The sequence below is a fragment of the Rhizophagus irregularis genome, chromosome 15, assembly GCF_026210795.1.
Source record: "Rhizophagus irregularis chromosome 15, complete sequence".
NCBI lineage: Eukaryota > Fungi > Glomeromycota > Glomeromycetes > Glomerales > Glomeraceae > Rhizophagus > Rhizophagus irregularis.
Window position 1 is genome coordinate 1,065,821 of NC_089443.1, and position 23,173 is coordinate 1,088,993.

The 23,173-nt window shown below is 27.5% G+C and overlaps 4 protein-coding genes across 4 annotated transcripts; all 4 read left to right on the top strand.

Moving 5' to 3' along the window:
- Positions 1 to 582: 582 nt before the first annotated feature.
- On the top strand, positions 583 to 8,142 carry OCT59_006991 (uncharacterized protein; the record flags this gene model as incomplete). Its single annotated transcript, XM_066140988.1, has 13 exons — positions 583 to 795; positions 880 to 949; positions 1,026 to 1,219; positions 1,287 to 1,620; positions 1,707 to 2,057; positions 2,142 to 4,037; positions 4,143 to 4,624; positions 4,688 to 5,224; positions 5,290 to 5,650; positions 5,727 to 6,301; positions 6,383 to 6,913; positions 6,995 to 7,367; positions 7,445 to 8,142. 13 exons carry the CDS (start codon positions 583 to 585, stop codon positions 8,140 to 8,142), a joined length of 6,615 nt encoding a protein of 2,204 aa, XP_065998439.1.
- A 696-nt stretch (positions 8,143 to 8,838) lies between these two features.
- Positions 8,839 to 11,409, top strand: OCT59_006992 (uncharacterized protein). Its single transcript, XM_025313305.2, has 4 exons — positions 8,839 to 10,074; positions 10,149 to 10,384; positions 10,463 to 10,623; positions 10,714 to 11,409. Exons 1-4 carry the CDS (start codon positions 8,923 to 8,925, stop codon positions 11,334 to 11,336), a joined length of 2,172 nt encoding a protein of 723 aa, XP_025187704.2. The 5' UTR covers positions 8,839 to 8,922; the 3' UTR covers positions 11,337 to 11,409.
- Positions 11,410 to 12,089: 680 nt separating this feature from the next.
- On the top strand, positions 12,090 to 14,715 carry OCT59_006993 (uncharacterized protein; the record flags this gene model as incomplete). Its single annotated transcript, XM_025313306.2, has 4 exons — positions 12,090 to 13,442; positions 13,512 to 13,735; positions 13,823 to 13,980; positions 14,048 to 14,715. 4 exons carry the CDS (start codon positions 12,090 to 12,092, stop codon positions 14,713 to 14,715), a joined length of 2,403 nt encoding a protein of 800 aa, XP_025187705.2.
- Positions 14,716 to 19,602: 4,887 nt separating this feature from the next.
- Positions 19,603 to 22,055, top strand: OCT59_006994 (uncharacterized protein). Its single transcript, XM_025313307.2, has 6 exons — positions 19,603 to 20,345; positions 20,421 to 20,785; positions 20,858 to 21,041; positions 21,106 to 21,156; positions 21,229 to 21,880; positions 21,983 to 22,055. Exons 1-5 carry the CDS (start codon positions 19,646 to 19,648, stop codon positions 21,873 to 21,875), a joined length of 1,947 nt encoding a protein of 648 aa, XP_025187706.2. The 5' UTR covers positions 19,603 to 19,645; the 3' UTR covers positions 21,876 to 21,880; positions 21,983 to 22,055.
- The last annotated feature ends 1,118 nt before the right edge of the window (positions 22,056 to 23,173 follow it).

Consider the following 23,173-nt stretch of genomic DNA (forward strand, 5'->3'; position numbering starts at 1 on the left):
GAAGTTTTTATACACCGATGGATTTTATACTTTTTTTATGCCGGTGGAGTAATTGACAAAAAAATCTAAATTTGATCTCAGATAGGCTAGACGGCCAGTAGAAACGTGTCGATCAGGCTCCGTCATTGAATAGATGTTTATTTTAGACTCCGATCCATGAATATTAAGTCAATAAAAAGAATTTTTTTTTTTAGATATCTTATCATATAATAAAAAAAAAATTGTCTTCAAAAAATAAAAGTAGGGAGAAAATTAAAACAAATTGTTAAACTACTAGATTGTGCATTGGGTTGCAGGTCTTATAATATATAAGAAAAAATTTAATCTTTATTAATTAAAATCCGTGTATAATTACCAAAATGTGCCCCTTCGAATTCATTCGGACCGTAACTCCCTTCTGAAGCTTGAATTTAAACAACCTAAAGAATAAATACAATTTGATATAGGTAAACTTAAGATTCTGACTTTTGGGTACAAGAGCAACGTGTTCATATGCAGTGTAAAGTGTAACTCGTGTAACTGTCACAAAAGTATTTAAAAATAAAATTCGGACTTCGGGTTTTTTTTTACCATTACTTCACTATGTCTAATAATATCGAAATAAATACAAATGAATGGATTAATTGGATTAAGGAAGCTGTTAATAAAGATCATCTAAAATATTATGATTATAAATATTTCAGTGACATTCAAGAAATCGGATCTGGAAGATCCGGAAAAGTGTTCCGTGCAAATTGGAGAAATTCAAATTGTTTAGCATTAAAATGCGCCACTGTAAAAGATATTGTTCGCGAGGTAATTATAGAATACAACACAATTTTAACGATATTTATAATATGTATTCTTTATATAATATTCCTTATTTAATTTATAGCTTAGTTTAAACTTCAAAAAGAAATAAATTTTCATGATAATATTATTAAATTTTGTGGGATTACAGTTGAATCAGGTATAATAATTAAAATATCGAATATATTATCTATTGGTAAGCAAAAGTGTAAAAAATTATATTTCTTGTTCATTAGAAAACAAAAATGGTCAAAATGGTCTAGTGAAAAATTATATGCTAGTAATGGAATACGCTAATGGTGGTACTCTCAAAGAATATTTGAAGAAAAACTTTAAAAATCTTAATTGGGACGATAAATATAATTTGGCATACCAATTGTCCTGTGGTATATCATGCTTACACAATGAAGGAATAGTGCATCATGATTTGGTAATTTTTTTTTCATTTCACTCAATTTGAATGGATCATTATTTAATATATTTTTATAATTTAATAGCACTCTTGCAATGTGTTAGTTCATCGAGATACTATAAAGCTGACTGATTTTGGTTTGTCAGAAAGAATCGGTACATCATCTGCATCGTCTAAACAATCAGATTTATATGGAAGTATTCCTTATATTGATCCAGTAAAATTTAGAGAAAAAAAGTGTTCTTTAAATGAAAAAAGTGACGTTTACAGTACTGGTGTGTTATTATGGGAGATATCGAGCGGACAGCCTCCTTTTTATTCTGAAAAATATGATTGTCATTTGATTATAAATATTTTGAAAGGCGTGAGAGAAGAACCTACGCCCGATACGCCTGAAGATTACGTTAAAATTTACACTGGTAAGTACAATATTACAATATACTATATTTTGATTAATTTATATATTACTTTATATCAAAACCATTTTAAATTTGATTTTATTTAGAATGTTGGGATGGTGAGCCAGATAATCGTCCAACTATCAATCAAGTAATGGAAAGGTTAGAAATAACTATAAAAAAACCAAACATAATGACAGAAAATTGTCAGACGGAAAATTTTCAATTATCAATATCAGATAAACAAGAACTTATGGCATCATCGGCATCATCAGTTTCTGGACTAAGTGATAATTTATCACATGGAGAATTATCTCAAATTATTCAAAATTTTGATAAAATGCAATCAAACGAAATAGATCCTATAACATCAACTGATGAACTTTCATCTAAAATGAGTTTAAGTAATGAAATAATACTAGAAGAATTGCAAAATTTTCAAGATAATTTCTCAAAAGGTATGATAAATACTGTTTTTCCTTGCTATTTTTCAATAAATCCAAATCATTTTGTAATTATAAAATTTTTCAATTTAATTACAGTTGTTTCTCATAAGAAATTTCTTGCTTTAATTAACGAATTCGAAAATATTCTTGATGAAGTCGATGAAATAGCACGAGAAGCTGAACATAATAAACAAATTTGTGAATTATTTAGAGGACGAGTTTATGATATGGAATGTTATTTTAAATTAATGTTTAGCCCAAAAAATCGAGATTGTCAAGTTGATCATTTTTCCATTACACTGCAACCTAATCGATTAGATTATCGTATTGTGACTCCTTTCTCATTATCTCAAGGAAATACTATTTTTTTTAATTCACGTTCTAAAAATGGCATCAAATTAATTAATTGGTCTTATAATTCTATCAAAATTGAAATAATTAAACCAATTATTAACGTTAATGGATCGAAAAAAGTTAATTCGGTTTCAAATGTAATTCCTTATAGTGGTGATTACACAATAGATATTTTTAACGTATCTTCGGACTACCAAAACCCAAAAGTTGATAATGAAAAAGAGGTTGAATATTCTCTTGGTTTAATTGGATACAATTTGACTAAAGAAAATTTTGATTCAATATACGTCAGTATAATGAAATGGATGAAAGAATTTATAGTAAATAAATATTTTGAATTAACAAATATCAAGAAAAAAATTGCTATTGATCTCGTCAATATTCCTGATATATATTCAATTGATGAATCTTGTTTGAACATTATGAAGCCAACAACAAATTTAAAAGAATTTTTAATACCTAATGACGGTAAACGCTGTGATAATAATTCAAATTATGGAGATTATACAATGAAATATAAGATTTGTTTGAATAAGAATGACATTGAACCTTCGGAAGAATTTAAACAAGCTATAGAACAAGCAATCGAAGATATGAAACCACTTATATTTTTAAAAGATTTATTTGATGAATATGGACTTTTTTTCCCGTTAAGTATTATCTTGGGAAAATCTCTTAAAAATACTTTACCAAACTCCTCTTTACCTTTTAATTTCGAGAATTTCGAGAATCTCGAAAAAGTTGATTTAGGATCACCACCATTTAGATCTTTAAGATCGTTCTTAAGAAAAGGAATTTTTGTCAAAATAAGTGATTTATCTGACTGGATACGAAATATAGATAATAATTTAGAAATTATCGAATTTGACAATGTAATCCCTTTATATGAAATCCTTGAAGCAGGACAACAGAGAAAAATAGATTATATTTTAAATACAAAAGATAATTTCAAAATTATTATGACGGGATTTGCAGATTTAAAAGATTTTGATATTGACACTGAGAACGAAAAGAGAATAAATATAGATCCTACATTAGAAGATGGAAATTATGAAGTTTTTGGGTCAATTATTTCAAAAAAAAGTCATAAAAAATTAGATGAATTTTTTGTTACATTTGAATTGTATGACTTTAGTGGATTTTCTGCAATAATAAACAAAGTATCGGAAACAAATGCTAATATAAAAGAATGTTATATTTTATGGATTATTATTGGAAAACCTTCGAGTTTATCAGTATTTAGCCCAAAAAATCGAGATTGTCAAGTTGATTATTTTTCCATTACATTACAACCTAGTCGATTAGAATATCGTATAGTGACTCCTTTCTCATTATCTCAAGGAAACACTGTTTTTTTTAATTCACATCTGTCAAATTTTGAACCTAATAATGGCATCAAATTAGTAAATTGGTCTTATAATTCTATTAAAATTGAAATAATTAAACCAATTATTAACGTTAATGAATTAAACAAAGTTTATTCGGCTTCAAGTGTAATTTCTAATAGTCATGATTATAAAATAGATATACTTTGTATATCTTCAAATTACAAAAACTTTAAAATTGATAACGAAAAAGAGGATGAAGTTCCTATCGATTTAATTGGATACAATTTAACTAAGGAAAATTTTGTAAAAGGTACGATAAATTTATTATTATTATTATTTTATTTCCAACGATTCAATTTCAAAAAATCTAATCGAAATTTCTTGTATTGCTATACAACGTAATAAAATAATTAAGAACTGATGATAATTGTTCCGTTCACTATTCCGTTTACGAAATTTCTTCCTTTAATTGATGAAATTAGATATATTCTTAACGAAGTCATTGAGATAGCGCAAGTAGCTGAATATAATAGAAGAATTTGTAATGCATTAATGCAACGAGTTTATGCTGTAGACTTTGCCGTATTTGATCTTAAAGTTCAAAGAAATAATCAAGAATATTTTAATGGAAATAATTATCTACATTTGCAAAATTTAATTACTATTATAACAAATATTAAAAAATTTATGAAAAATATTTCTCAAATGATAACTTTGTTAAAATTAAAATATATACTACCAGAAAATATAGAGAAAGCTCTTAAAGAATTATGCGGAGATTTTGACGTTTGTATAATCAAAATAGATGCAACAAATTTTACCACTACGATCAAGGATAAAATTCGTCCCGAAGAAGATGAACAAAACTTAAAAGCCGATCAAGAAGATTTAAATAAAGTAAGCTTAACATTATTTTACATTATGCGTATAACATATAATTAACTATCTCTATAATTTTAGTATTTTGGACAAATAGTTGGAGTTGATGACAAAGACAAAGAAGAAATGATTTTAAAAATCAATAAAATCAGTATAATGAAAAGTACAATGGAAAAACTTTTGGATAAGAAAATGGAAAATACATATAACCAAAAAAAATATCAATCGAAAATTGATGATATTTTTCAAGCACATCAATTAATATTTTCTGATTACAAAAAAACTGATAAGGAACCACATAAGGATGGGATTGTGACTAAATGGGTTAGTGCAAAAAATGAAGAAGAAGAATATGCATTTAAAAGCATATCTGAGGAAAACAAAATTAGCGTACAAAATCAAGTTATAATTCTTAGAGAACTTCACAATTGGCGGAATATAATAAAATTTTACGGTCTTACTAATTATGAAAATAAATGGTATTTAGTAACTGAATGGGCTGAACATGGAAATTTACGTGAATTTTATACAAATAATAAAAATTCATTTGATACCAAGCTAAAATTACGCGTATCCCTCGATATTGCTCGTGAATTGAATTTTTTAAGAACTGTAGAGGTAAAATATTAAATTTATGTTAGTCGTTATTTCAATTATTTTTTTTTTTGAAATTTTTTTTTTAGATTTTACATCGTGATATTAGAGCTGAGAATGTATTGATCACAAATAATAATACAGCAAAACTTACGAATTTTAAATTAAGTCGTTCATATAAAGCAGATACGCTGAATCAAAGCCATAATTTAGAACAGATTCGGTACTGCGCTCCTGAAATATTACAGAGGACTCCAGGCTTCAAATACAATAATAAATGTGAAGTTTATAGCTTTGGAATTTTACTTTGGGAAATTTCAGAAGAAAAAACTTCATATGAAAATCATGACGATTTTTTAGAAATAACTAGGCTTGTGCTTGAAAAATATCGGGAACCATTTTCTGAAAATAATCAAATTCCGGACGAATTCAAAAACCTAGCACTTGATGGTATGAGGAACAAAAAATTATATTTAAATTTCCATAAGATACGTAAGATATTAATTATTCTTTTTTTTTTGTTTAGCCGTTGATCACAACCCAGAATCTAGGCCAAAACTTACAACAATATTTATAGTTCTTAGCGATTGTATCGAATCTTTCGATTCGCACACATCTTCATCTAAATACATGACACATGCTGAAGCAGCAAAAAAACATGAAATATTCGGTTTAATTACTGAAATTAGAGATCTCCTCGACAAAATCGGTGAAATAGTACAAGCAGCTGAACATAATAAGCGAATTTGTAAAGCATTGAAACAGCGAATTTACGTTATGTATTTGGCTATACTTGATCTTAAAGTTCATGGAGACGATAAAGAATGTTTTAATGAAAACAATCGTCAATCTCTACAAAATTTAGTTGATGTTATAAAGAAAATTAAAGAATTTGTAGTAGATATTTCTCAAATGACAACTTTGTTAAAGTCGAATTATAATCAACCGAAAAATATTGAGAAAACTTTCAAAGAATTATGTAAAGAATTTGACGATTGTATAATAGGTGTTTCATCAAAATTTAATACCACGATTAAAAATAAAATTTATCCCAAAGAAGAAGCTGAAGCATTAAAAGCCGATCAAGACGAATTAAATAATGTAAGTTTATAGCGATATTATATATTATTCGCAAGTTCAATTTAACATTATTACATTATTAAATTATTCAATATAATTTAGTATTTTGAAATTGCCGAAATTAGAGTTGATAATGAAGACAATAAGAAAAAGCTTCTAAAAGTCAATAAAATGAACAATGATATGGAAGAATTTTTGGATAAGCAAATGGAAAATGAAAACAACTCAAAAGTAAATCAATCAAAAAATGATGAAATTTTTCAAGAAAATCAATTAATATTTTCTGAATACAAAAAAACTGACAAGGAACCACGTAAGGATGGGAATGTGACTAAGTGGGTTAATGTTAAAAATGAGGATGAAGAGTATGCATTTAAAAGTATATCTGAAAGAGATAAAAGAAGCGTGCAAAATCAAGTTACAATTCTTAGAGAACTTCACGATTGGCAGAATATAATAAAATTTTACGGTCTTACTAATGATGGAAATAAATGGTATTCAGTAACCGAATGGGCTGAACATGGAAATTTACGTGAATTTTATACAAATAATAAAAATTCATTTGATACTAAGCTAAAATTACGCGTATCCCTCGATATTGCTCGTGGATTGAATTTTTTAAGAACTGTAGAGGTAAAATATTAAATTTAAAATTTATTGATCGTTAGTCGTTACCTTATTCAATAATTTTTTTTTGAAATTTTTTTTTTTTAGATTTTGCATCGTGATATTAGAGCTGAGAATGTATTAATCACACTTAAAAATACAAAAAATACAGCAAAACTTACAAATTTTAAATTAAGTCGCTCATATAACGCAGATACGCTAAATCAACACCATAATTTAGAACAAATTCGGTACTGTGCTCCTGAAATGCTGGAGAGGATCCCAGGATTCAAATACAATAATAAATGTGAAGTTTATAGCTTTGGAATTCTACTTTGGGAAATTTCCGAAGAAAAAACTCCGTATGAAAATCATGATGATTTTGTAGAAATAACTAGACTTGTACTTGATAAATATCGGGAACCATTTTCTGAAAATAGTCAAAAAATGCCGGATGAATTCAAAAACCTAGCGCTTGATGGTATGTGAAATAAAAATTTATAATTTAAATTTCTCAAAAAATAATTATAAATCATTCTTTTTTTTATCTGTATTTAGCTGTTAATCACGACCCAGAATTTAGGCCAAAAATTACGACAATGTTTGAAATTCTTAGTAATTGTTTCAAATCTTTTGAAAACTCTTCAAACATGCCTTTACAAGACAAAAAAAACGTATTACCAAAGCATGTTCCAAAGCTACCAGACTTCGAATCATTTAATTACATGACACTCGCTGAAGCAGCAAAACAACATAAAAGGGTTGATAGACAAGGCAAACCCCTCGGAGATGTGAAGACTGCATATAAGTGTTTCGAAGCGTACGCAAACTCCAATACGACAACCCGTAATCAAATTATGGCAAAATATTATAAAGCGTATTATATTTCAAAAGGACTTGTTGAAGGTCCTCCGGATAAAGAAAAAATTGTTGCTGAACTATTTAAAGAAGTTGCTGATGATGAAGCAAATGAATTTCCTGATGCGAAATTAAGATATGGAATTTGTTTATATAATGGTAAGGGCGTTAAAAAGGATTTATCAAAAGCTCTCAAATATTTTGAACAAGCTGCTGAAAATGGTTATATGGTAGCAATGTATAATGCTGGAAAACTGTACTATGAAGGAGTTAGTGAAATTGGAAAAGTTGTTGTTGAAAAGAATGTTGACAAAGCTATTTATTATATGAGATTAGCTAATTATCATAATTATGAACTAGCTATCAAATTTTGTAAAGATAATAATATTTCATTATAATTCCCTATTATTTATTCTAATTAAATTTGTCGAAATTTTAAATAGCAGATAATATAAAAACGTAAATAAATATACCGTACATAAAAATACTACATAATTAATTAAATATTATCGTAATTCTGGCTCTGAAAGTTTAATTCTGCATGGGACTAATAATAAAATACTAATTCTAATATTATTCCCAACATAGACATATAAAAAAGTATTATTGCCGGATGATTTCTAGGATAAGAATCTGTTCTGTTTTTGTTTTCTGCTGTATTCTTTGTCCTAAAATCGTCTCTAATGAAACATTTCCTTCTCTTTTATGTCATAACTGGTCTTACAATTCGGGTTTTTCCTTTTTTTATAATTATAACGACAAATCGTCCGAATATACAAAAAAAAAAAATAAGGGATCAAATCACGGAATAATTTTTTTTATGGGGTAATGAAAGAAGAAAATAAAATAATTTAACTACTCAATTAAACTAAGTATTTGATGTTACACGAACAGAAAGATACCGGAGAATTTTTATCTTCAACGGTAAATTTTTGTTAGATTGTTTCTCTTTCCTAAAATGGACTGACTTACTTTTTATGCAGAATGCATAAATGTGCGTAAACTTTTTTTTTTATATTTATAGTACTTTCGGTTAAGAGACTCCGGGAAATTTTTTTATTTAATGAACTTCGAAATTTTTTCGTTTTCTTGTTAGGAAAATTAATTTTCTTTTTTCTTTTTCCACTTTAAATTATCACATTCACGTTAAATAAACCATTTTTAATTATTTTTAAAGCATGGAAAATGATAACCGTCAATCTAATAATGATGATGAATTACCGAATAAGATGAGAAATATGAGCGTTGATAATAGTATTGATGAAAATTATGATGAAACATCAGATTTAAACATTGATACAAAAAAAAATTCAACTATAGAAGTTATAGGAATAGTAATAAATGTTGCGCAAACTTTTGATGAATTTGCACCATTAATAGGTACATTCCTTGCATTAGGGGATGAAATTAAAAAATTATATGATAAAGCTAAACATAACAAAGAATTATGTAGTTTCCTTTTAAAAAGGTGTAATGGTGCGATGGCAGCAGTACGTGATTTAGATATGAGAAAAACGGAAAGCAAAGGATTTTTTTCAAAAGAAGGAAATTTAAAATTATTTAAAGAATTTATTAAGTGTATGGAAAAAATCAAAAAATTTGTTGCCAATGTGAGTCAATTAAATAAACTTAAAAAATATTTTTATGCTAAGAAAATTGAAGAGGAACTTAACGAACTTGTAAAAGAATTTAATGGATATATGAGTAGTTTAAATTTTTCTATCAATGTACAATTTACTGACGATTTTGCGACTGTTAAATCTGATTTGAAAGGAATTAAGGAAATATTATCTCATATTTTGGGTGTTTCTGATGATAAACAATCTCAACAAAATGTCTTAGACGACATATGTTCAATAACGAAGAAAAACAAAAATTTTCAAAAACAAGTTAAACAAAATACATCTGAAGTGGAAGAAAACGAACCATTACTTGACGGTAGTAAATACTCTAAAGAAAATTGTCCTTCAAAACGAATTCAAAAACGTATATCATACGGAAATTGTGAGGAATATTGCTTCAAAGAATTTTCAAATAATACTTCTACCTCATCTTCAGCTGATCAATCAAATCAATCAAATAATAAAGAAATTCAAATTGAGATTAGAAGAGAAGTTAATATTCTCAAATTATTGAAAAATTTTAAACATATTATAAGTTTTTATGGTGTTGCTCAGGAAGATACTAAATATTATTTAGTCACTGAATGGATGAAATATGGGAATTTACATGAATATTATACGAATTTTAAAGATTATATAGATCTTAAAACTAAAATTAAATTTGCTTTGGATATTTGTCGTGGCGTCGCATACCTTCACGAATGCGAAGTAAGTTAAATTTAAATAATTTTTAAAAAGAAAATATTTTTGGTCTAATTATGAATTTTCCTTTTGAAATATAGATTCTTCATCGTGATATTCAGTCTGCAAATGTCTTAGTTGATGGAAATCATAAAGTTAAAATAGCAAATTTTGGTTTAAGCAGAAAATTTTCCGACATTACAAGAAATATTTTGCAAAATTTAGAAAATATAAGATATATGGCTCCGGAAAAATTAGCGGTAGAAAATGATGAAAACAATAATAATGATGCTCAAAAAAAGAAAGTTCCTTACGATTCTAAATGTGAAATTTACAGGTAATAAAGGTAAAATTTTTTTTCAAAAAAGAATTATTAAGAATATTATTTTACTAATCCACGTATTTATTATTTTAGTGTTGGAGCATTATTGTGGGAAATTGCCGAATTAAAGAAACCCCATTATGATCTTGATAAATCAGTCTTGCTCGTTAACATTAGAAAGCGTGTTAGTGAAAGGTATTGCTTACCATTTTCAAATGATGTACCTACAGAATGGAGAACTATAGTAACTAGAGGTAATTGTTTGTTACAATAAATTTAGCAAATATTTTTTTTAGTAGGGTATTAATATCGAGTTTTTAATCTTTCTAATATCATATATATAGCCATGGAATATGATTCAATGTGGCGTATTAGTATAACCGATATTTGTCGTGATTTTTATAACTTGAGCAATAAAATACATTCCGATTCCTTACAAGATAACACTGAAGTGTCAACTTCCAATGACTTTTGTACTCTCTCTGTTGATGAAGCAATTAACGTGCATAGATCTACGAATGGAAATAAACAATTAGCATGGCAAAGTTTCAAATATCATTCGCCCACCAATCTTGAAGCAAAATACTGGTTAGGATATTATTATTATCATGAAGAGAAAATTCCTGAGTTACAACAAATTAATAAGGACGAAAAGATTAGAATCGCTGCAAATATATTTAAAGAAACAGCTGACAAAGGAAATCCTTCAGCTCAATTAAGATATGGAATGTGTTTATGGGAGGGTAATGGTGTTGTTATAAATACTCTTGAAGCTCTTAAATATTTAAAGATGGCAGCTAATCAAGGAAATTCTGCAGCTATGTATATTATTGGAAAGGCTTATTGGAAAGGTGGTAATGGTATTGAAAAAGATAAGAAGCAAGGTGCTGAATATTTAAAGAAAGCTGCTTCAAATAATCATCCAAAGGCTAAAGAAATGTGTAATGAATTGGGTATTAATAACTAAAAACTAATTGATATATTTGGGACAATTTTTTTTTTCATTTAAATTATGAATAAATCATTTTATAATCTTATAATTACTTGAGTATGCGCTGTATTTTTATCATGCCCATAAACTGGCCGAAAAATAATTCTAGCCGTGAAAAAAGCCGCACAAAGACCAGAATTATCGTAATATATTAGCAATGGCCTAAATTATCCAAATTCTGTATGTCTAATATACCTTCAAATGCGAAGCGTGTGTGGCCTTAGTTTTTTTACGGGATGTTAAATCCGAGAATTAAAAATTAAATATATTTCTCCGATTTTTTTTTTTACAATAGAATTTGTTAAATAAAAAATAAAATGAAATAAAAAAAAAAAAGACGGGGTGTATAAATAATAATATTAAAAAGGTTACAACAAATTTTCGCTTTGTTTGTTTTACCATATCGGTAACGGAAAATCATCATTGTTCCATATAAGTATTCTATTCGGAACTTCGAGAATATGTTCTCCGCGTGCTTCTCATTAAATCATTTCCTTTTAAGGATAGAAAGATTTTTTATTATTTTTCTTCTGGAAATTTTGGAAATTTTCTATACTTCTAAAACGTTACAAAAATCATTAATCAATCACAAAGAACCAATTATAGGAATATCTGTTATTTCAGTGACTCCGAAAATTCTTAATAAATAGTCGAATTTCCGGTTTTATTTATTATTTTTTTTTTTTAACTTTTTCTAGATAAATTACAAATTACAATTGAACAAACATTATGTCAAAAAGAAAATATTTCTTTACTTCAAGTAAAAAAAGTCCAACTAATGATGACGACGATGACCATTTAAGAGAATCAAAGTATCCTCGTATTAAAATTGATGATTCGACTATAGATACGATGGATGTAGAGGATGTAGATTATTCAAGTTCCTATCTCGTACCCTTATCACCTTCGCCTTCACCTTCGCCTTCACCATCTTGTCATTCACCGTCGTATTCAACTTATTGCATAACAAATCATGATGATAATAGTGTATCAAATGAATTAAAGAAAATGAATTTGAATAATGTGGAAATGGGGTTTAACGTATGTAATACTACGTTAGATATAACAGATAAAATGTTAACTGTAGTTGGAGGAGCATCCAGTGTTGCTAAAAATTTCTCGGAATTTGCACCACTTATAAGTTCATTTCTTAATGTAGGAAATGAAATTATAAAATTATATAAAAAAGCCAAACAACATAAAGAATTATGTGGTTTCCTTTTAAAGAGGTGTAAATTTGCTATGGCTGCCGTAGAAGATTTAGATCTTAGGAAAACGGAAAATGTGGAATTTTTTTCTAAACAAGAAAATTTAACTTTATTCTTAGGATTTATTAATTGTATGGAAGGAATTAAAAGTTTTATTGCGGAAGTTAGTCAATTAAAAACACTACAAAAATATTTATATACTAATAGTATCGAAGAAAAATTTACTAATCTTGCAACAGAATTTGATGGATATATGCAAAATCTAAATTTTTCTTTTACTATACAATCAAGAGATGAATTGTTAACAGTTAAAAATGAAATTCAACAAATTAAAGAAATTTTATTATCTTATGGCGTTCCTGATGATAGAAAATCTCAACAAAATTTTTTTGATGTAACGAATCTGGTAACTGAAAAAAATATAGAATTTCAAGAACAAAGCAGAAAAAGAATGGTTATTGATTCATCAAAATTGGAAGAAAACGAACCATTACTTGATGGTAATGAATTTTCTAAAACAAGTATTTCTCCTTCAAAAAGAATTGAAAAGCGCACATCATATAAAAACAGTGATGATGTTTGTTTTAAAGAATTTTCAAATAATTCTTCCGCTACTTTAACTAAGCAGGAAGAAACTCAAATCGAGATTCGAAGACAAGTTAATATTCTCAAACTATTGAAAGATTCTGAGCATATTATAAGATTTTATGGTGTAGCTCACGATGATAATAAATATTATTTGGTCACTGAATGGATGAAGCATGGGAATTTACATGAATATTATACGAAGTGTAAAGATAGTATAAATTTGGAAACCAAAATTAAATTTGCTCTGGACATTTGTCGTGGTGTCGCATATCTTCACGAATGCGAAGTAAGTTAAATTTAAATAATTTTTAATAAAAGAGTATTGTCTAATTATGAATTTTTTTAAAAAATATAGATTCTTCATCGAGATATTCAATCTGCCAATATTCTAGTCAACGGACATAATAAAGTTAAAATAGCAAATTTTGGTCTAAGCAGAAAATTTTCTGACATTACAAGAAATATTTTGCAAAATCTAGAAAACATAAGATATATGGCTCCGGAAAAATTATTAATAACTAATAATGGAGATACGAAGAAAAGGAAGATTTCTTACGATTCTAAATGTGAGATTTATAGGTAAGATAAAAAGTTTTTTTTTTTTTTAAGCTTAAAATCACAGGATCGTTCATTGTAAATCTTAATTTGCCCTTTTTTTTAAATTAGCGTTGGAGCATTGTTATGGGAAATCGCTGAATTAAAAAAACCTCATTCCGATCTTGAATCAGAACCAATTATTAATATTAGAGAACGTGTAAAGAAAAGATATTGCTTACCGTTTACAAATAGTGTACCACCTGAATGGGAGCATGTCGTAACAAAAGGTAACTTTATATCACTCCTTTTTTAACATCTGAAATTCTGTTTTTAAATTCCTTTCCTTTTTTTTAGCCATGGAATATGATCCAAAGTGGCGTATCAATATTTCCGAAATTTGTCGTGAATTTTATAAGATGAGTGAAAAATATTCAGGCGCAAGTACCAACATTCTTGATGATGAGATTTTAACATATATAGAGAATGAAAAAAAGTCGACGAAAAATAATAGAAATTCACCTATCACGATTACAATTCTTTCTGTTGATGACGCTATTAATGAACACAAGAAAGGAAATAAACAATTGGCGTGGCAAAGTTTTTCATATCATTCAGAAACTGATATTGAAGCAAAATATTGGTTAGGATATTATTATTATCATGAGGAAATTCCTGAATTACAACGAATTAGTAAAGAAGAAAGAATTAGAATCGCTATAGATATATTTAAAGAAACTGCTGATAAGGGAAATCCTTCAGCTCAATTAAGATATGGAATGTGTTTATGGAAAGGTGAAGGTGTTGCTATAAATTCTATTGAAGCCTTTAAATATTTAAAGATGGCAGCTAATCAAGGAAATCCTGCTGCCATGTATATTATTGGAAAAGCTTATTGGAATGGTGGTGATGGTATAGAAAAAGATAAGAGACAGGGTGCCGAATATTTAAAGAAAGCCGCTTTAAATAATCATCCAAAGGCTAAAGAAATGTGTATCAAAAATTGCATCAGTTATAATAACTAGTATATATTTTAAATATTTAGAACATTTTTTTTTTTGTTTTCAAATAAATTATTTACAACACCTAGAATTTAAAATTTGACGGGTGATTCTCGTGTATCAGCTATCAAAAATTAATTTTATTTTTTTTATAACGAACTAATACATTAAAATATACAAATTAGTGATAATGTAACTTTGAAAATCGTGAAATTCTTTGCGGTTCTACTGACCTGCTATACAGTACTACACTTTTCATAACTTTAATACTGTATAGTCCCGAAAATGACTGATGTGAATCAAATTGTTAACGATTCCTTTTTCTCTCTAGACATAAATACCTTTTGAATGATCTCCTGAATTATGTTATTCAACAGTTGAAATTTGCGACAGACTTTAACAGTTTACGTTTTCGTAAAAAAAATAATTATTCTAAGTTCTTTAAAAAATATTCCACAATACAATCTCTATAAATATCCCTAATTCACTCTCTACTTCTCTACTTCGTCAACGGGCAAAATATAGTTGATAAAATAAGTTGTTAATCATAATTCATAACGCCCGACGAAACATTCATCTTGTGTTTCCTCTTTGGTTCAAATTTAGGATTACGCTTTATATTTCGGATTAGCCCATATATACACGTCAGTACCTGATTAATTCATGTAATTTATCTGCGCTTAGATCATTATGAAAATACTGCAACGGTAAAGTACCAGAATAAAAATCCTTTTACGCGTCCGACATCAGTTGCTTTATCGTTCCAATAAATTAAAGTTTAAATAATCTTTAGGGGGGAAATTTAACTCTATATCTTCAGTTTTACGTCACTTCCAATCTTGAAATCTTGAATGGAAAAACTGATCACCTGTATAAAACTAAAACCTTGGCTAATGAATGTAATGAATGGAACTCGTGCCGCATTAGCGTGGATGTATAGAGTCTGATACCTGCCCGATGCTAGATAATCAACTAAGCCGTAAAGGTAATAGTATTGGCTGGCCAGCAAATAAATAGAGCACGTAACGATTAACGATAATACTGTGGGGACCTACCCGCACTTTTACGTGCATGATCTATTAAATCACTGCCACCAATAGGTGTGTAATAGGAATATTTTATTTATTAGTAGATAAAATATATTTTCCCAAGTTCAAAAGATGAAATAATAAAAATTAATAATAAAATGAAAAATTCAAGATAGAAAATAATTCCTAAGTTATGTTAATTAGAATTACTTTCAAATCCTAAATGAAATAACCAATAAAATTAAAAGTTTCCTTTTTCGAACTAAATGGGGTGATTAATAATTCAAAAAAATATGGTAACAAAAGCTTCTAAAATTATAAAAATTAATTTTTCTAATTGATCTAAGGTTATTCCGGATTACATAGTCTAAATGTATCGTTCCGGCGTTCCCCTCATGTGTCCCAGATCATTCCCCCAACTTGATATAATCAATTGCCCAATAAAATTAATCATACTATTTTAACATCATTTCAGACCTCAAAGGTCACTAAAGTGGTAGTTTAAAGGTCAATTCCGTACCGCAGTAAATTTAAAACAAAACACCCAAATCAATTATAATACTGCGCCCCGAAATTAATAGTATCATTAGATAAAGTCGTCCTCTACAATACTTATTTATTCGGAAAGTAATTAGTAATTTAAAGTTTCCGATATAGATTTTATTGGTTTTCTTTGCAAAAAAATTATTTAACCATGAATTCTACTTAAAATCGAGTGCATTTAGCTTTAAACATAGCTTTATAGTATTATAAAACCTAAATTTGTATTTCTGACATACTTAAATTAATTTCATTTTGGCTTTTGTTTGTTCTTTTGTTAAAGTCGGAAAAATTGTGGTGATTAACGTGAAGATAACCGGCGTGGTTTACATTTAAATCAGTTCTTATAGAATTTAGTCGTGAATAAATTTATGTTTATTTAATAATATCATCATGAATATTCTTCAGCTATTGCTACGTATGACCTATCAATCGTTTTATAAACTTTTTAGAAGAAAGAAATTATAAATGATAAATCTCTTAATAATAATGAAGTAAAATTTACGATATATTTGATTGGAATATTTTATTTATATATCGTTTACTATTCATGATTTTTTATTGTTAATACAAGTAATAAAGAATTCATATCGCATAATATTGGTTCAAATTATTCCGTCAATAATAATATCAATAATGTCATTTTAGTAGTTTTAACGTTTGGATTAATTATTTTGCCCATTTTGAGTAGAAATATCAAAATGACATAAATTATATGTTTGTGCGATGTGTAAATATTTACTGCTTGCATTAGCGAGGGAAATAATTTAGTAAAACTACCCTTTTTATTTTCATAAACGTAAAGAAGCTGAATTAAAATCATGCGAACTAAATCATCGCGATTTTTCAGAATACAATAAATAAATAATTAGTTATAAAATTGAGTTTTCTTCCGTATTATCATTAGTCTTTCGATTTCCTGAGTCAACTTCTTCTTCACTTGAAAGAGGTTTTGGTATTTTTGTTGGTTCAATAATGTCTTATTCATGTTTGCTGTATTTTCTAAATAACGGAAAATAAGTATTAATTATTTACCTAGATCAGGCGTAGGAGGCTACGTCAACTTTATGTAAGCATTTTTACGTGACGAATTCTTACTGGATTTTGTAAAAATGAATCGTAGTGAAAAAAAAGCATTGCTTATTTTTTTACCTCACTTGCCGATATCCGTTATAGGTCCAAAATTACTTAATCTCGAAAAAGTTCTCATGTTCGCCGTGATTAAAAGTGTAATTAGTCCGAAGTGTAACGAAGGGACTATATATTTCTACGCAAAATATTATAGACTAATAAATTATTTTAGCTATAAAGTAAGATAAAAACTAAAACAAAAGGTATAATATAAAATGTAATTCCTGCTTGAGAAAATGTGGAATATACACTTCGAATTTATTCTAATTTTTTAAATAGAATATTAGTTACATTGAATAAAACAAAATTACACGTTCGTATGGCACGTGGCGATGTATAACAATGAAACTTGTAAAAACTTCCGTTCCTAGTTTTTATTTTAATTAAAGATCGTAAATTCATTTATAGTGCTAAGTATAGAATTTCATCTCATTATTTATATAAATTATACAAAGAAAAAAAATTGCAAGTAATCCCAGGACTCGATTGATTATTAAGATTTTTGATTTTTTAAAAAAATATTGATTTTATGGATCGCGCCGTGATCGGAAGTAACGTGATCTAAAAAGTAAAAAAGTATTTACTTTTAAATTAACGAAACAATTATATGAAAATAAGATCAAAAAAAAAAGTGTTATATATAGATTGCTTAATATTCAACTGAAATTAAGGTGTGTGAAGAATAACCGATTAAGAAGGGTTTTATATACAGTATAATGGATAATTTTGAGATGAAAATAATCTGCTAATAAACTATGTCAATAAAAATGAATTTATGTAGAATATCGTTTTTGATTAAACATATTGATTCTGAATATCTTAAAGCCCTCAAAATTGGTTTAATTATTTCTTTGTTGAAACTGGCCAATACCTTTAAATAAATTTATTAGTTTATTCCTAAATCTTTGATTATGTATTTGTCTAAATAAAAAAAGTGGTTAATGATTTTTTCTTTAGATTATACAAAATATTTATTAATTATTGCAATGTACGTGCCCAAGTTTTCACTTATTATTTTTTATCATCATAATCATTAGTATAATGATCCAAAATAAAAATTTTATCTTGTTCTATATTGGATCATTTATAAATCAGCCTTGCGTCTACTCCTCAAGATCATAAAATTTATTACAAGGAATACTCTAAACTCAAGTTTGACAAGCATCGTAAGATCACCTCGACAAATTGAACATGCTTACCCGTATGCAACTTCGAAAATCGGGAGATGTCTATAAGTCTGGTACTGAAAACCCACATACCAGTCCATTAAAGTTATTCAACATTTGCCTTTTCTTATAAATTTACTCAACATTTACGATCACCTATTTCTTCGGAAGAAAAATGAAAGAAAAAAGCGCTCAAAAATTATATACGAAGGTTTAAGAAAAACGAAAAGAAATATAAATTGGAATTACCTCCTTTATCACCCGATATTAAAAGTGACCTTCGGTTTTATTATTTAGACTCATAATATCAATCTGGTAATGAAAGCGTTATACATACAAGTGTTGGCCACCTCTATAAAGTGGACGCTCGACGCTCCTGGTATAATTATATCACTAATAAATACAAATACCGTAAAGTCCAACTCCGGAAAATGAACACCCTGGCCTGAATGATAATGATTTTGGCCAGATTCATTTTTCATTATAAAGGACCATGGCGGAGATACAGTTTGTAATATTTTTTTAAGGGGATATTATAGTTTTTTTTATAAGGACTTTGGCTACTTTGGCTGAAATAGGCAAAAAAAGGTTACTTATATTCGGGACTTTACGGTATTCAGTCATCGTCGACAATGTTACGGTTACTACTTCTAAGAACATGGAATTTTCCATCTCCGACCAGGATTAACGATTTTTACAACTACCAAACGTTTAATGCACTTGGAAGCTGCTCTTGAAGACGAACATTCGTCTAAAAAGAAAACTTTAAACAGCTGATCACGACTCGCAAGATACCCACATTGTCTTCCGATTCCGCAACAAGACTGATTTTTTTTTTTTATATATATATAGACTTACTAAAATTTTTTTTTATTTTTTTTTATTTGTTAGTTTAACTTTTCATAAATAAGTAAAATAAATCTTTGATGTGTGATGCGACCTGTTTTGTTTAAATATAATAATGTGATACTATACTGTACATTTTGGAAATTTGTGCAACCACTTTCGGTATAAATATTGTCGCTCACGCTAAAAAAGTCTAATTTGGATTTTCAACTTCAAAATTTTTAAATTGAATAAAATGACACCATGACTAATGAACGCTCAAATTCTAAAACTTTACTCCCTGATAAGCATCATGAAGTTGTTGGAAAACTTGAAATTGGGTTTAATAAGTTAAATAATAAATTTGTTAATTTATTAGAAGAACATCAAAAGATTAAACAACAATATAAAATTCTACAAGAAAAAAATCAAGAAATCTTATTTATTAATTCAGATTTAAAAGAAAAAAATCAAGAAATCTTACGTAATAATTCAGACTTAAAAGATCAAAATCAAGAAATCTTACTTATTAATTTAAATTTAAGAAAGGAAAAAGAAAAAATCTTAGGAATTAATTCAGACTTAAAAGATCAAAAACAAGAAATCTTACGTATTAATTCAAATTTGGAAAACCGATTTCAAATTATCAAACTTATGTATTCAGATTTAAACGAAAAACATCAAGAAGTTTTACGTAAAAATTCAAGTTTAATTGAAGAAAATAAAAAAATTTTACGAATAAATTGTGATTTAAAAGAAAAGCTTGAGGAATTTGAAAAACTTCAACAATATGTTCTAAATTTAGAAAATCAAAAAAATGAAGAAATTCAACGACTTGAAATAATTTCAGAAAATTTGGAAAAAAATTTAATGATATTGGAAGTAGACGAAAATGATATAAATATTTTTAAAGAAAATGAAAGTTATAATATTAACAATAATTTTACAATAAACAGTAATAAAGGTATGTGATAACGAATGTTTTAGAGATTTATTTATATTAATTAAAAGTTGCATTAATTTCATTTTTACATTTTAGGCTTGGAAAAAGATACAAAAATATCTTATTCCAATATTAAAGTCGTGGTTGGGCTAGACTTTGGAATAAAATACTCCGGATTCTCTTATTGTCATGTTGCTAATAGTAAAGAGATATGTTCAAATGATATGTGGCCTGGGGATACGATCCGACTTAAAACCAATACAGTTCTTCAATATGATGAAGAATTTAATAATGTGGTTTATTGGGGTGCCCCAGCTTTGGCTAAAAAACCAAAACGAAGACAAAATAGTAAGGAAAATCCTCCAGTTAAATTGTGTCTGGGCCAACATGATGATTCAATGACGATACTTCCAATTGATTATAAAAAAGCTATTACCGATTTTCTTAGAGAAATTGGAAAGGTATGTATCGAAATTATAATATTGTTTTATTATTAATCTTTAAATTATTTACTAATTATTTGAATTTTATAGGTCATTAAAGAAAGAATTGAATGCTGCTGGCCTACAGCTAATTATTTTGAAAATGTATTATTAGTTATTGCTGTCCCTGCAAAAAAATATACACCAAAAGAAATGGCTATTATGGAAGAATGTGTATTTCACGCAAATCTCGTTAAAGAAAGAGACTCAATAAAGTTGCAATTTATTACAGAATGTAAGTGGAGTTTTAGAACAATATCCTTCATTAATTATTTTAATTCATTTTTCTATATTTGCAGCTGAAGCCGCAGCATTATATTTGGTGAAAAATATATCACCTAATGTGGGAGGTAAGTTTGACTATTTGTAACTTTATTCAAAGAGGAAATATTTATTAATTTTCATTTACAATATATTTTTAGGGACAATAATGATCGTTGACTGTGATAAAAATATTGTAGAAATAACTATTCGTACATTGATTGGAAATGATCGATTAGGTGAAGTTACCGCACGCATTGGAGAGTACTGTGGAAGTGCATTTATTGATAAAGAGTTTATGAGATTTTTACGTGAAAGATTTGGAACTTGTGCCATAGATCAATTAAAAGAAAACTATAATGGTCAATTACAATATATGGTCCAAAAATTTTGTCAACATGCGAAAGAACCCTTCACAGGAGGTGATCCCGAATTTTCTTATGTGGTTGATATTGAAGATACTGCACCAAATTTAATAAGATACGTCAGTGAAGAAACTAGGAAAATCATGGAAGATAATCAATGGATTATTGACATTGAATATAATGACATAAAAAAAATGTTTGATCCTGTTATTGATAAAATTATCCGTTTGATACATATACAAATTTCAAACATTCAAGAAAATCGTTCGACAGTGTGTTTAATTGGAGAATTTAGTGAAAACAAATATTTACAAAATAGGATTAAAGAAGAATTTGGTCATCGAGTAAATGAAATTTTAGTTCTCACTCTACCCACTGCAACAGTTGCACGTGGAGCTGTAACTTATGGATTGTCTGTAATTGATGGATTGTCTGTAATTTAAAATAGGTAAATTACAATTTATTACTTATAAATATGAATAATGCGAATGAAGTGCGTTTACTAATCAGAAGATAAATTAAATAACTTTATTTTATATTTAATCAAAAGGCAATTGAAAACTCTGTATTATATATACTGTTTGTAAGTACAACAAATATTAAATAAATTATTTTAAACAAGAAACGTAAAATATTGTTAAATTTAAGATAATGACCCAAAATCAGTGTTTGATCAATTGATCAAGTTGTTGAAAAATATTTTTAACTACTTTATATGAATACGGATGTGAACTTGTGACTTGATTAATATTATATCGATCATCGATCATAATTTGTTCTTTCATACACCGATTATTATTATATAATTTATCAAGCCAAACGATTAAGACAATTTTAACAATTTTTAACAATGAAATAAAAATATTAGCCCTGTTCATTTCCGGTCGGTCGCATTTTTCGGTCAGATTTAAGAATTTTGATTGGGCTGATCAGTTTGTACAACGCAACCATTTTCTGACCCAATTTTTTTTGGGGTTTTTTTGGTCGAACGCCAAAAAATAACCAACCAAAATTAGATAATTTCTGTTTACGTGACATTTAAGAAAAAAATATATATCAATATAAGGAGTTCGAACTAAATTTCATTCTAAAGCAGTTCAATTTGCGATCGAAAATAAAAAAATTTTATTGGATAATTTTTGTACAACAAAATCCGACCGAAAATGCATCCGACCGGAAATGAACAGGCGAAAATGTTGATTTTTTACTATCGAATTACTAAATAAGGTCAGATAAATTATGTAATTGATTAAAGATATTAGAATATCACCGAAATATTGTAAACGTCAAAGATCATATGTCCATATGAAAATGATATAATGCATCATAGTAATATACTAATATTTATAAATTTTACTTTTTTTGATACTTTGAAATAATTTTTTTTAAAAAAATATATGTGGATATTTTAAAAGTCAAATTGAGAATATCGTTCTCCATAAAATTTTCTTTTTGCTTTTAATTAAAAAAAAATAGAAGATACATGTCTCTATTTCCAATATAACACAATAAAAACCTCCAAATCGGCATCAAATTTTAATATTTTACTGTCTGAACCCATTTCAAATCCAGAAATTATTATAAAAACAAGACGAGTATGCTATTAAAAATTTACCAGATTACGAATCATTCAAATGTATGGCAATCGCTAAAGCAGCAAATCAACATAAAATGGTTGATAGTCATAACGAAATAGTGACATGATAAAATTGTTACTGGATTATATAAAGGAATGAAGCAA